At 41.0% G+C, this 14453-nt stretch overlaps 1 protein-coding gene across 1 annotated transcript in view; it reads left to right on the plus strand.

Moving 5' to 3' along the window:
• CNTNAP5 (contactin associated protein-like 5) overlaps positions 1 to 14453 on the plus strand; it is a gene marked incomplete at its 5' end in the record, with an annotated part of 228899 nt that overhangs the window by 68240 nt on the left and 146206 nt on the right. The window contains 3 exons of the mRNA XM_009323543.1: positions 2258 to 2461; positions 5122 to 5306; positions 8663 to 8806. Of these exons, the coding sequence (XP_009321818.1) occupies positions 2258 to 2461; positions 5122 to 5306; positions 8663 to 8806 (533 nt within the window). The remainder of the gene's footprint in view (positions 1 to 2257; positions 2462 to 5121; positions 5307 to 8662; positions 8807 to 14453) is intronic.

Below are 14453 nucleotides of genomic sequence, written 5' to 3' on the forward strand. Positions count from 1 at the left end.
GGGTCAGCTGTCCTGGCTGTGCCCCCTCCCGGCTTCTTGTGCACCTCCAGCCTTCTCAGTCGGGAGAGCATGGGAAGCTGAAAAGTCCTTGACCAGGGTAAGCACTGCTTAGCAACAACTAAAACATCGGTGTGTTATCAACATTATCCTCATGCTAAATCCAAAACACAGCACTGTATCAGCTACTAGGAAGGAAATTAACTCTATCCCAGCCGAAACCAGGACGCAGTGTTAAAATGAAACCATTTTTATGATACACTTGCAATTTACTCTAAACAAATTGCAGTATTTAATGTACCTAGGGGAAATTTATAAGAACTAAACTATGAATTTAATTCCCTTTATAGAAACTGGCAGTGAAGGTGTCAATAGAGAGAAATCAGCAATTCTGAAGGAGCTGTTTCTGAGCACCTAATTCAGAAGTATAATACAGTAAAAGCAGATGGCGTGAATACTTTTGTATTAATGATACTTCCTAAACTAGCAACTGTTCCACGTATGATGCTAAACAGCATGTTATAATTCTGATATCAGATAGGAAGTTGGTCTTAGTTTATTCTGGAGCGAATTTTTGCCAAGGTTGAATTTCTTTGTAGTTTTATTCTCATAAGAAATAATCAGTTACCTTCTGATTTGGAATGGAATCAGTTTTGGAGTGACAGAATTTTGCATCAAATTTAAATTTTGAGCTCCCTGCAAGTTTGTAAGTGTGCCATCAAACTTCTGTACAAATTATCATACTGATGTGTAGAAATTATCGATGCTAGTTTCCATGGTAACAAATCATTAACAGGTCTTTTATTTTCTGAGCTTATAGTAGTTTTTAATTGCAAACCTTTTTAAATCATGGTCCAGTTTAAAAAAGAAAAAAAAGGGAAAAAAACCCAAAACATCCCCTCTTATTTCTGTTTTTAAAGAGGAGCAAATGAAACTACCATTAATGCTCAAAAGGATAGAAGAACTCTCAAGGGAGCTTAGGTGACTTAAATTACCAGCTTTAATCACAATGCAGTTGCTGACCTGGAAGTCTTGATTGTTTTCATATGGACCTTTCAGTTATTTTTCAAAAGAAAATGGAAAAGTGATAGCTTTGGATTATCCTGAAAACATGTGGTTTGCAAACAAAAATAGTCTATGCTCTTTCTTCTTGGTTACTATGAAGGTATTCTTTGTCTTTGTGCATGTATCCAAGTAGTTATGTAGCTTAGTAAACCCTTGTTCAGATTCTTCATCGTCTGGTGTTCTTAATTTTTAATATTTTTCTTAACAACAGGAAATACCAATTGACAGATTTATTATTTACAAGTAGATATTTTATTCATAATTTGTGCCAAATTGCATTTGGATAGAAATTGGAATTGAATTTACATATATCAGTCACATGTTTGAATACAATATATTAGTTAAAAGTATTTAAAGCTACCTGAAATGTTCTGGTTATATATATATTTAAAAATAAAGTTTATTAAAAATACGTTTTGTTTAAAATACCACTTTATAAAGCAAAGAGAGTACAGCAGGCTGCTGCCGCCAAAGGAAATATTAATTGCAATTGAAGAATTGAAAGCTTGTTTCCCATCACAGTGATTGGGTTTTAGAGGCTGGCTGAAGCGGAAAATGTGTTTCTAATAGGATTTTCAAAGGTGTATAATCAGTTTAGATGCCCAGTTCCCATGAAATCCCTTCAAAAGCTTTTTGAATTGATATTTGACTATCCTGCCAGCCTAGTCAATTTGCATGCAGAAACATGGTTGATAAATGCCCATCACAAACAAGCAGCCAACCCTCAGAGGCTAAGATGATGCTTATTTGGATGCAAAGGTGGATGCAGGCCTGGGCGACACGCAGAAACAGCTCGACAGACGCTTGTGAAGCTACAAAAAGTGGAGAGAGAACTGAAGTGTTCAAAGTAATGAATAACATCCTGGGTGTGTTTGAGACAAACAGCAACTGTGGCGAGGGATGTTCTGGAGATCTGAATACGATGGAAGACACCTGTTCTGTTCTAAAAAGTTGAGTGAGAAAGCAGTCTTGCATGAGAGAGGAGGACAAGTGCAGAGGAGTTCTGGTTTTATCCGAGTGTTCCCTTTCCCCAGGGAGAGGATTGGAAATGGGTGAAATGTGGTTGCCCAGATGCCATGTACGTCCTATGGATGTACACTTCTGAGAATACCTGGCTCCAAGTAATATTTGAAAAAATACAGTCCCTCTCCTGATACTGCCCCTCCTCTTCATTTTGCCATCTTCTTTCTCCCAGAGTCAGATATTGCAGACTTCGATGGCAGAAGTTCACTCCTCTACAGGTTCAATCAGAAGCTTATGAGCACATTCAAAGATGTGGTTTCCTTGAAGTTCAAGAGCATGCAGGGGGATGGAGTCTTATTCCATGGAGAAGGACAGCGTGGAGACTACATTACCTTGGAACTGCAGAAAGGGAAGCTCTCCTTGCACATCAACCTGGGTAAGGGTAATTAGGATCGTTGCTTCACATGTTACTGTAACAAGATTTGTCTTGGTTTGCTTTTATAAATCTGTTGTTTATGTTAGGCAGTATCTAGAAACTCCAGCTGAGATCAACAAAACATGCTGTGTGCCTCAGACAGCTCACAGCTTAAACAGTGGTCAGAGAAGGTGGGAGGGGAAGCAAAAGAGAATAGATGTGACTGACATCATGGAGGACATGATAGCTGAGCCAAGAAGAGACCTTGGCTCTTCTAACTAGTGCCAACCAAGGCTGAGCTGCTCAATGACTGCTTCTGAAGTTTTGACCTTTGCTTGATGATGCTTTCAAGCAGTGATTTAAAAAAAAATTCTGTTTCTTTCCCTTCCTCCTTTTTTATTTTTATTGTTATTATTTTTAAGAATAGCATTCCCAGGAGCTTTGGTTTGGAGTGTAAAAGGTTTATTTTTGGTTTGTGTCTTATTTTTTCCATTCTGTGATCAGAGCTGAGCTGAGAATACAGATTTTAAATGAAAACATTCTGGTCAAAACAATTGTGCACAATGGTATTGCTTTGCTTCTGGAGATTGTTTCAGTTGAAAACTGAATATCTGGAAGGCCATCACTGTGTGATCATGTTGGATCAGAGGGACAGATGAAAGGCTATCTTAATTTCTTTCTGTAGAAGGATGCTTGCTTTTTCTTGGTGAATACACTAAACCACTTTGATAATGGCAGGAGCTACTGTAGTAGGAGTGATCATACCCCCTCTCCCAGCCTTACTGCAAAATCTTCATTAGCTTCATCTGTGGGTGACCCATGGTACTGGCCTCAGTAGTCCCTGGTGACTCATGTTTCTCATACTGAGTGGTTTGAGTTGGGCAGAAGTTTCCTATGCCTGCATTGCTGTACTTCAGTCAGCACAGGAGGTGCACTTACCCTGTTTGAGTATTGAACTTGGTCTGAAAGTCTCAGTGGCCCATCCAGATGGAAAGCTGAAACAAAACCCCTCCTTCTGTTAACCATGAGGGTGTGGGCAAGGAGGGGAGGGAATTAAGGTCCAAGTTTTTCACTGCCACTCTCAATCTTAATAACTTTGATGAATAAAGTAATCTGAGCCATTTACAGTTCATGTACATGGTGCTTAGACTGCCAAGGCTGGTTTTAATAAAAATGGGAGATGTAGCATCTAGTAATGTATAGTATTAGCAGGGACAGATCTCAGACTAGCAATTCCAGGACACTTTAAGAAGTTTGTCTAGAGCAACGGTTTGTCTAAAGCAGGCAATGGTGCAGTGTCTCAGTCCCCTGTTTATGACTTGGAGAATTAAAAGAAATCATAAACTAGTGGGAGCAAACTGGAGGTACTAAAACAGAATTCATAGCTAATTCTTTCTGCATTTTTCCCCTCATGCTTAATTATGTTTGTTTTCAGTGCCAGTAACAATTTTCCACAGCACTTGGATTTCATTTTTACATAAGCTCATTAATTGTTTAGTCTCCAACTAGTATCTTCTTTCTTTCTTTCTTTCTTTCTTTCTTTCTTTCTTTCTTTCTTTCTTTCTTTCTTTTCGTTCGTTCGTTCGTTCGTTTGTTCGTTCGTTCGTTCATCAAAGAGCAGAAATGATAATGCAGCATTTTTCTGATTTGGTATTTGGATGTTACTTGGACCAAGTAGCTACATCCCAAGCCTGTGAATGTGGGATTGTTTGACTCCATTGATTTGTCCTCCTCTTACAAATGTTTCACACTAGGATAATAATATGGTATAGTTAAATATATTATGTTACTTCTTCCAGAGGAGATGCTGTTGTGAATACATAGTCTGAGATAAGAGGGTTTTTTTCTTTCCTCAGTAGCCCCAAATGTACAGATTTTAGCCATTTCAAGTCCTCTGTGTGCATTCATATGTCATGGGCAAGGGTTTTGATGTCTGCTCTTGAATCTGCTTGCATCTTGCCTGACAGTTTTGGAGCATGTGTTCTCTCCATTCTGCTGGAATATAAAAAAGGACACATACTCCCTTTCAATGAGAGGCTCTGAAGTGTGCAGACATGTAGCCAGCTGGAAAACCGAAGAGTGCTTGAAATCACCAGGGTTAGGGCCTAAATATTTTTATGACTCTTGATCTAAACTTTTGGAGATCTAGGCCACGTTTAAGGATCTTTTTGAGCTGAACAAAACACTTGCGTTCCTGTTGCTTCACTGACTTGTGGCTTTTTTTCTCTGAAAATGGACAGGTGCAATTTTCTTGTTAAAATACAAAAAGCACATTGTTGAAACTGAAGTGTCAGGACTGGTCTGTTAATGTGAGTAGACAGGAGATTGGTGCAACCTGAAGGGAGCTCTTAAAGCACCAGGGCCTTGAATGCATAGCAGAACCAAGGGCACAGGCAGAGCAGCAATCCCCTGCGTGCTGCAATGTGGGGGTGCAGCATCGGGAAAACCTCCTGGTTTATCACAAGAATTTCAGGGGAAAAGAATGCGTGTATGTGTGCATGTGCATATACACACATATATGAATAAGAGGCCCAAAGAATCTAAGGCAAGCTTTGACAAGGGTGTGTTTCTGATGGGCAGATCTCCAGTTTGCATCTAGGAGCACTGCTCTGTGCTCCCCTTGCTTCAGTTAAGGGCCTGGAGCTAACTCTGGTGTCTTCTGCCTGTCTCTGCCCCTCCAGGGGACTCCAACCTGCACTTCAGTAACAGCCACTCATCCGTCACCCTGGGCAGCCTCCTGGATGACCAGCACTGGCACTCGGTTCTCATAGAGCGCTTCAACAAGCAAGTGAACTTCACGGTGGACAAGCACACCCAGCATTTCCGAACGAAGGGGGATTCGGATCACTTGGATATTGATTATGAGGTGTGTGAAGACCTTTAGGTTATAACCTGGGAGATGAGGCTGAATTGGTATAAAATGAATGTGATGGAAAACAACCGCCCTATGAGCTGTTTCTTTCCAGCAAAGATCTTTTCTTTTTTTGATATTTCCTTCCCAGAGAGCTCCTTTCATAGTTAACAAACATAGACTATGTCGGTGCAACTCTATATACGACAGTCGCAGAAAGTGGCCAGTCTCTGGGCAAATATGCATTGGATTATGCTTACGCTTCAAAGTACAGCAGACTTTGAGCTAAACTAAAAGGTATAGCCTGGGTTCTAGTCAAATCTTCAGGGAGCAACCACGCTTAGCTGTAGGGAAGGGTGCTTTGTCATCATCTCCAATATGATTTTAATGAGATCATTGCGCACCATCCCTGCATCTAATTGACATGACCATGGGGCTCATATCCCATGAGTTGAGCTCTGAGTTGTGCCTCTATCCAGCCACCACTTGCTCAGATTACTGCTCTCCACAGAGAGATGAGTGGGTGAAGACCATCATCTTCCCACTAGGAATGGAAGACCCCGAGCATGACTGCCAAGACAACTAGCTCTGACCCAGGTCCCTTCACATCTGGAGTTGTGATGCAAAGCATCCTGGTCTAGGGAGCCAGAGCAGCTCAACCAAGGAAGGACTGAGCAGAGGAAGTATCCTGCCTGCCCATAAAACCTGAGGCTGGTGTGCTTCCTGTGATGAGGCCAAGGTGTAGCAGAGTGCAGTTTATATCGGTCCAGCAGTTCAGTGCTTATGACTGATAGTAAAAAATACCTTAAAAGACTTTATATCATCATATCCATATGCAAGGCAGTTCCTCATCTGTTCCCCCACCAATGCACACCTGCGTGCAAATTACCCTTGTTCATTTTTATCCCCACACGCTTGTCTACCAAGTCTTGCTAGCCCACAAGGCACAGGGTCATGCCTGCACAGTCAGAGCCATCACCTTGTTTGGATGCATTGAGCTGGTATGGTTCATTGCTTAAGAGACCACAAGTTTCCCCTCTGCACTTTGGATTCATTTCTCTGGAAAGGATCAATTCCCAGCACACCCAAGGGACAAAAGCAGATGGCTCAGCAGTGGCAGGTGCCTGCTCTCTGCTCCTCTCATGTTCCAGCTGAAATTCCCTTCTTTGCATTTCATAAAGCAGGGCAGAGAGAGCGGTACCTGTCCCCTGACACAGCTGTACCAAATCACGAGCACATTTAGTAAGGACAGCACATTTGAGCAGTGAGGTTCTGGAACAGCTTCAGACTGAACTAGCAAGGGCCAAAGCTGAACTACTTTTAAGATGGGGTTGAGGAAAGCCAAGTGATTGAGTCATCAGCTTTGCTAATTTCAATGTAATAAAATTCCTTGTTTCCTGCTACAAGGTTGATGTCAATTAGGGAAAACTCAGGCTTCAATGTAATTTGCAGAACGTTTTTCCAGATGTTCTGAAACAGGGAGCATGGTAGAGAAGATCATCAGCTGGTGTAAATCAGCATCACCAGTGACCCCTGTGGCACTCAGCCCTGGCCCCTGGTGCTCAGTTTTTCACACAATATGTTTTCTTTCCATTTGCACTGAGACAATCTTTCACTCGAACATTACAGCAATGCAGTCTACTGAAAGTTTATCTCAGCACACTTTAGGGATTAAAGGCCTTACTGAGGCTAATAAAACCATTAGTTTGGTAATTAAAATTATTACCAATCACAAAGAAAACTGTTTTCTTAATAATACAGTGGTGTAATTGATATTGATTTTTCTTCTGGTTTTGAAACCTGGTACAGAGTCCCTAAGCAGGAGACTTAAAGAATAGAACATGAAAGAAGGAAAGTCTGGTGTTTTAATGAAGAACTAATGATTCTTACTGGAAAAAAACATTGCTACCACATAAGCCCTCATGCCAATAACAAACCTGCAAGTGATGTAAAGTAGCAGTCTGTTCACTCTTTATTTCTCTGAACTGATCAATTAATACAACTGAGGTGCAAGTTCATTAAGGACCTGTTTTCAAAGAAGTGCTTTCAAGGTTATCCATGGAGGTTTCATTTGCTTATGTATCCCAGCTTGTTGGGTGGAGTGGGGGGGGAAATAACCCCCAAATTTCCCTTTATTTTTGTAATGATGAGCGGAGGCGAGTTGTTAGGAGTCATGACAGAGGAGTAAGCTGACCAGGTTCCAGCAGCTGTCAGTGTGTAAGCAGTGCCGCACAGCAGTGCATGCCTTTGTTGCAGTGGATGCAGCAGGATTGCAGCACAGCTCCTGATGCGCTGGAAGCACTGTGAAGTGTGGTGACTGCAGGATCCCCACCTGCATGATATCACTCATGATGCTGCTGGCTGTGATGGGAAAAATGAATAAAACCCCAGTGGTACCACCAGTAAAGCTTTGCCAAAAAGGCCAGTGGAGGTAATTAGAAATCAGCTGTGTCATCTGGAAAACAAAAATAGGATTATCAGAAGTTTTTTGGGTTGTGGTGGTTTGTTGGTTTTTTTTTTTTTTTTTGTCTTTCTTCCTTTCTTTCTTTCTTTTCTTAAGAATCTAAAGTAATTATGGTCCAAGGATTTTGGAAGCTTTATTTTCTTAGGCTGCTTGTCCTCCCAGGGCTTTCAGCCCTCCAGTTAAGCGATGAGTTTTAATCTGCACAATACTAACATCTTCCAGTACTTAGACAACAGCACAGCAGAAGTTTTGTTTAAATGTGTAACCTGCAGAACTTCTCCATTACACTGCTCAGTCCCAAATACCATGTGCGAGTACTGTAAAGACCAAACCACAGCGAAATTTAGGGAAAATGATTGCAAGGTGCAAATGGGGTAGTCTGTGTGTGATACTACCCTCCACTGGCTGAAACCAGAACTGTTCAGATACATGCTTGGAAAGGGGCGAATCCAGCTCGCAGCCAAACCCAGTGCTCTGTGGGCAGGAAGAGTTTATTCCCCCATTGCTCATCGGTTCCTGGCCACCGTGGTCTGCTGCTGGGTGGCAATAAATGGTCTCCAGGCCAGTGGGGGCTGTGGGCTGGAGGCCATTTGAACGTTACCTTGTGCATTGGGTCTTCCTGGGTGGGGGGCTGGTGGTACTAGGTTGGTGACGTGGTATGTCAAGGCACTTAAAAGCTCTTTCCAAATTAGTGAGCTGTCTGCATCAGCAGCATTTCTCCAACTGCTGTAATGCTATGTGGCCTGTAGTGCCCCTGTTGGGCAGCCAGGCACTGCTTCACGCCCCGAGATGATGCCGTTAATGTGACTTGGTTCTTAGATAATGTCCCAGCTGGCTGCATGGAGTGGGACTCTGCTCTCTTGCTTTCGGGGTGATAACTAAATACTGTTCTTATTCTTTCCAACAGCTCAGTTTCGGAGGGATTCCCGTCCCAGGGAAACCAGGAACCTTTCAGAGGAAAAATTTCCACGGGTGCATTGAAAACCTTTATTACAATGGAGTCAATATAATTGACCTGGCAAAAAGGCGCAAACCTCAGATCTATACTGTGGTAAGAGACAATAATGTATGGTTTCCTTCTTTACATCCATGCTGTTGGTGCTGCTGGCTGCACTGAATGAGTGGAGTTCAGATTTAGATAGCTATGGGCATAATTAGCTTGTTAAAATGATATTGCTGAGGCTAACACCAGCCAGTGCTGACTGCTGTGGTGAGAGTTATTGAAAGACACATGTGGAAATTAATACATTTCTCTGACTTTCCAGGTGTATTAGAATTTGTTTGGAGAAACTTTTAAATTCCTTTTCCAAGATTAAAATGTGTCTTTTTGACAGCATGATAGAAGTCATAGATGCTTTTTTTTTCTGGTTAATTCAGATAAAATCTTATTTTCTGAACCATTCTTCATCACTGTTGTGGAGTACAGTAGTAGCAAAATTTTATTCTGCTATTTGAGTTGGTATTACAGAGAAGAATAAATTCTTCTTTTATTATTGGAAATATTTTCCTTTGTGCTGCCCCTTATATTCATTGTATTGGCAGTTCTGAGAACCATTCACCTGGTACTAGTGTCTCTAAATGTGGGACAGTTGAGGTAAAGCAAAAAGAATTACGGTCTTATCCAGCCTGCTAACATAAAACATAAATGTAACTTCACACCTAATAATCTCCAAAATTACAGATATATTTAAATATATCATGAACAAAATAAAAACCATTTTATTTCCTAAGTAGAGGGAACAGTACACTCCCATGCAGCCTTGACAAATTTTAAATAATTCAGCTCTTAGTTTAGCTTGTGCCTCACTCCTGCACCATGCTTTGATATATGCCTTTTGGCTAATACTGTGTCTTTGGAGAATGTGGAGGTGAAACTGCTTCTGGCTCTCGTGGCATCTTCTAGTTTGTAGTAATGTGTGTAAACAGACTGAAGCTACAACAAAGCAAGCCAGAAGACCACAAGAAGTCCTTCCTTCCCTCACTTTCCCTGCCTAGGGCAAGGCTGAATACACAGGGAAATGGAAAATGGAAAGGTGATGAGTGAGAAGTCCTGCATTGTGTTGCTGGCAGTCAAGACTGCCTCCAGGATGCTCCCCTAGCCTGGGACTGAGAGACTTTGCTTTAATAACCTCAAGTTTGATTGCTCTGACTCAGGACTCTAAGGCACAAATCTTACGAACTGTGTTAAATTGCTCTTCCCCTCAGCTTACTTTCTAAGGGGAGCAAAGAGCCCTGGTTTGCTTCTTAGGTCATTAAACAGCTGGTTGTTTTGCCAGCTGGGTAATGGGAAGGCCTTCCTAAAGGGGAAAAGAAAAACTTTGTAATGCACTTTTTCTCTGAAGGGTATTGGCTGGGTATAACATGGCCCCAAGCAATGAAACTCTGTTATGACAATACTTGATTCAGCCAATGCTAGATCGAAGGTCTAGGAATCCTGCTCCTTTTGTCAATTTAAGATAGTGGGGATGTGCCCCCATCTTTCAATCTCCCTCACAGAAGTGATGATTTTAATGCAATAGTTTTCAAAGGCTGGCTGCTGTACTGCATTTTGCAAGATTTATGAGCTGCTGTGTGCTGTGTCTGTGACACTTGTGTATGCAAAGTGCATGGAAAGGTTGCCACACTCACAGTGCCTCATAATCTTAGATGAACATCCTTCTGTAGGAAACAGCCCCCGTAAATCTGTTGTTTTCCAACATCCTTTCCATCACGGCTATTTATCTCCCCTAGCAACTCTTGGATACTTCCAGCTTTCACAGGCTGATCTCCCTCTCGCATCCTCCCACTCCTCCTCACTCCTTAGCGATTTACTTACTCAAAATAACTTGTTCTTGCTAAATGTAGTCTTTTGCCTGCCAGCCTTCCTCTGCACTAAATGGTTTTACTCAAAGTTCATTGAGGTTTTCAAGCAACAATCCATATCCCCAGGGAGCTGCAAGCTTCTCTGCTTCACGTCTTTGTAGTTGTTAAGGTTGTCTGGAGTGGAAATGTGATGAAAGGAACAGCACAGAAGAATAAATTAAATATAGCAGGGACTTGGAATCACTTCTTCCAACAACGTGTTGTGTACTTGTGTTCTCTCCCCACAAGCTGGAGATCACCAGAGATGGGTCTGCGTTGTAAGTCCCCAAAATACCTTTGTCTCCTAACAAAAGATATTTGAGGACAAACTGGCCAGTTTGGGATTAGAAAGCCATTAATGCTCAGAGACAGTAGTTTTTGTCTCCAAAAGGGAGGCAGACTTCAACACTCAGTCTCTGCTTCATTCTCTGTGCCTTCGTGAACGTTGACACAGTCAGTGAGCCAAACTTGTGGGTTTTCAAACCCATCAACTTTCTTTTTTTTACGGTTGACATCTTTCACACAAGCAGGAAAATGATACATTAGCTTTGGAGGTATAGATTTCTTCTTATGAAGTAGCTCCTCATCCATATAAATAATGGTCCCAAATCAGCTGCATTTAAAGTCAGAGGAAGAAACTACAGGTTGTCAATAACAGAGTACTGTACTGTGTATTGTACTCTTGGGTGGTGGCTACGATTATCCTTCCACCTGTTCTTTTCTCTAACTCATTTGCAGTTGTCAGGCTTGTAATAAATCCCCTTGAGAAGACATCTCAAGATAACGAGGCAGCCTGTCTCTTTGAACTGGAACTTGCCTTCAGAATTCCATTTTTATATTGCCTGATACTTAACCTCTCTACATGGTGGCGCTATCTATTTGGACAGGCTATCTATCTTCTCTCTGGGGTTTTGTCTGTCCCTGATGGCATGTTGGGGTTTTTTCTGTTGTGGGGTTTTTTTTCTCCCCTAGGTCATTGAGTGTGGAGAAATGATAAGGGATCTTTTCTTTGCTTTCCAAAGCGATTACTGGTTTTAATTGCAAAAGGTTATAAGAAGTAAAATTTCTGTAATTACTACTGTCATGGTTGTAGGGCTGGACCCTCGGGAAACCTCAGAAAATGCTTTAAAATAATAATCTAAAGATCTGCCCTATTTACTAGCTGTCTTCTCAGCACAAAAGAAGTGCAGACTGTCCATTATGAGAAATTGTACAGCAGTTACTTGTGCTTCTTGGGCAAGTAGTTAGAGGCTAGTAGGAGCCAGATTTACAAGAAGCAGAAGGGGAATTGTCCTCCACAGAAGGATATTTGAGCTGTTGATATCTGGGATGGTTAAGTCCTTGTTGAAGGATTTTGGGCTTGGTAAGAGTGTATGTAGATGCAGGAGGAGATGGGACAAGTTCTAGGTAGATAAATCCATGGAGAATTGCTAAATACGTCTGGCTGAGGGAGTAGTTAAGAGAAAAATAACTATAGCATCCCCAAAATAGCTATAGTATCCTGGCCACCAGTGGTTACCTACTGCTAGATTCAGGTTGCACCTTTAGAAACTGCTCTAATGTGACCTGTAGCCAGGGTCTTAAGTCTTTTTGTGTGTCAATGATTTGTGATGCCAAAATAAGAAGCTGTCTAGCTGAAGAAAAGAAATGAAGAGGTCATGAAAAGATGCTGTGCTTGATCTTCTCAATGTGCCACCCTATATAGTCACTGAAATTGAGGAAAACCCTATCCCCCTTTCCCTTCCATTACCTTCGGCTAATAGGAATTGGAGTTGTATTTTTATTTAGCAGAGCAAACCCTGCACTGACTTGAGAGGAGTGCAGGATATTTGTAAGGCAGAAGTTGCCAGCCCTCAGATATGCTTAAATTTCTACGTCAGCCTGCCATGTTGAATCTGGGAGTGACAATTCAGCACAGCAAGAGATGTGGTGACATGTAAATGCGTCACTGTAGTGCCTCAGGGAAATAACCAATTGCCAGCATCAAAGAGCAAGGAAAGATACCTAGTGACAGGAGAATGTAAACTAATAATTCATTCCCTTTATAGAGAATCCAACTATGCTATTTTATTAAGCTGATTTAAGATACCTTCATCTTGAGAAGAATTTACTTGTCTACACATGTCTCGTTCTACCAAAGTGCTATCGCAAGTGTCAATATATCCATGAATATCAGGCTGGTGATTTGTGAAGACCCCTACTAGGGTTTGGAGAACCAGGAATTAGATATATCTTTCTTTTTTTTATATTTCATTAGTTGTTGAACTGCAATTAGACTATAGGAACCATAAATAAAAAATGTTGGAACTATTTAGTGACATTTTCACAACTTCCTATAGGACTAAGTTGAATTTATTTAAAAAAATGCAATTATTTAATGAAAGCATGAGTCGCACATGCACATTAAAAAGAGAACTCAATTTGCTGTTCTTTAGATAAGGCAGGTGAACTCAGATTCGATAAATATTTGGTTCCTGTAAAAATAGCTTTTTATGGTTTCTTCTATCTTCCTGTCTGCTCTCTGGATCTTCAGATGAGTCTCCTTCACATCCTACCTGCAGTGTGGAATAGTAAGAAAGTCTATATAAATAACATTCATTTTAAGGTCCCATTTACTTGTTGCTGAATGGTATAACAGGATTGTTTTGAAACAAATTAAGTGTTAACCTCAATCAAGGTTTTGAAATAAAGTCTATTTAAATGACAGATTTCCCATTGATATCTGTTGGCTTTGTCTACAATTCTAAAGACTTTAGGTCTGCAAATATTTAATCCAGCATGTAGCTGCAATAATAAACTCTCCTTTTCTTGATATAAAAGTTTCTTTGTGTTAGGATTTTGATAGTTATGATGACCACAAGTGAAGCAAGTCTTTTGGGGAGAAAGACCATATTTTTTCATAAGTCTAGTTGACATACGCAGAAAAAAATGAGACTTGCTGAGCAAACAAGGCCTTTTTGAGAGTCATCAGCCTTCAGCAAATTACAGGTTAGAAACAATTGTTCAGACTTTAATTTATTACATTATCTGGGTAGTCAAATTGAGTGAATGGGGCAGTTAGTACCTGCTGAGTAGAGGAGGATGTTTCAAGGTGGGAGGTGATAAGGTTGTTAGACCCTGTAGGAGAGCAAGAGAGATGGCTAATTATTGTCATAGGAGTTAGCAGGCGATAAGGAAAATGGGGGAGAATGTAATTTGCTGTAAAGCCAAGGCTTAAATGTCTTTTTTTTAAGGTCTTATTCCAATTGCTAAGGCCCTGGGAACTGCTTGGTACTTGGCTGCCCTGCATAACAGAAAGGGGCAAGCTGACCCCATCACAGTCAAGAGCCTGGACTGCGTGCAATTCATACCAGCCATTTAGGCTGGTGCTGTGCTATGATACACAGATGATTGTAATTTAAAAGAGGAAAATCTAATAAAGTCACATAAAGATGTGGCTCTGTTTTCATCTTCTTTGTCTTCGTCGTCTTCATCTTCTTCGTCGTCTTCGTCTTCTTCATCGTCTTCGTCTTCTTCGTCGTCTTCGTCGTCTTCGTCGTCGTCTTCGTCGTTTTCTTCGTCTTCTTCGTTGTCATCTTCGTCTTCTTCTTCGTCTTCTTCTTCTTCTTCATCTTCTTCTTCATCTTCTTCTTCATCTTCTTCTTCTTCTTCTTCTTCATCATCATCATTATCATCATCATCATCATCATCATCTCCTTGCTGCTGTGTTTTGTTCCAGGTAATAAAACCTAATAAGCTGTAGATGAGTCTATCTTGAACTGGAACAAAAATTGGGCTTGGATTGTGCTTATTTGCCAGTTTGATCTAAGACATCTATATTATTCACTTCTGGCAAGGTGAATTTGAAACGCTGGCTT

The sequence above is a fragment of the Pygoscelis adeliae genome, unplaced genomic scaffold (genome assembly GCF_000699105.1).
Source record: "Pygoscelis adeliae isolate BGI_AS28 unplaced genomic scaffold, ASM69910v1 Scaffold664, whole genome shotgun sequence".
NCBI lineage: Eukaryota > Metazoa > Chordata > Aves > Sphenisciformes > Spheniscidae > Pygoscelis > Pygoscelis adeliae.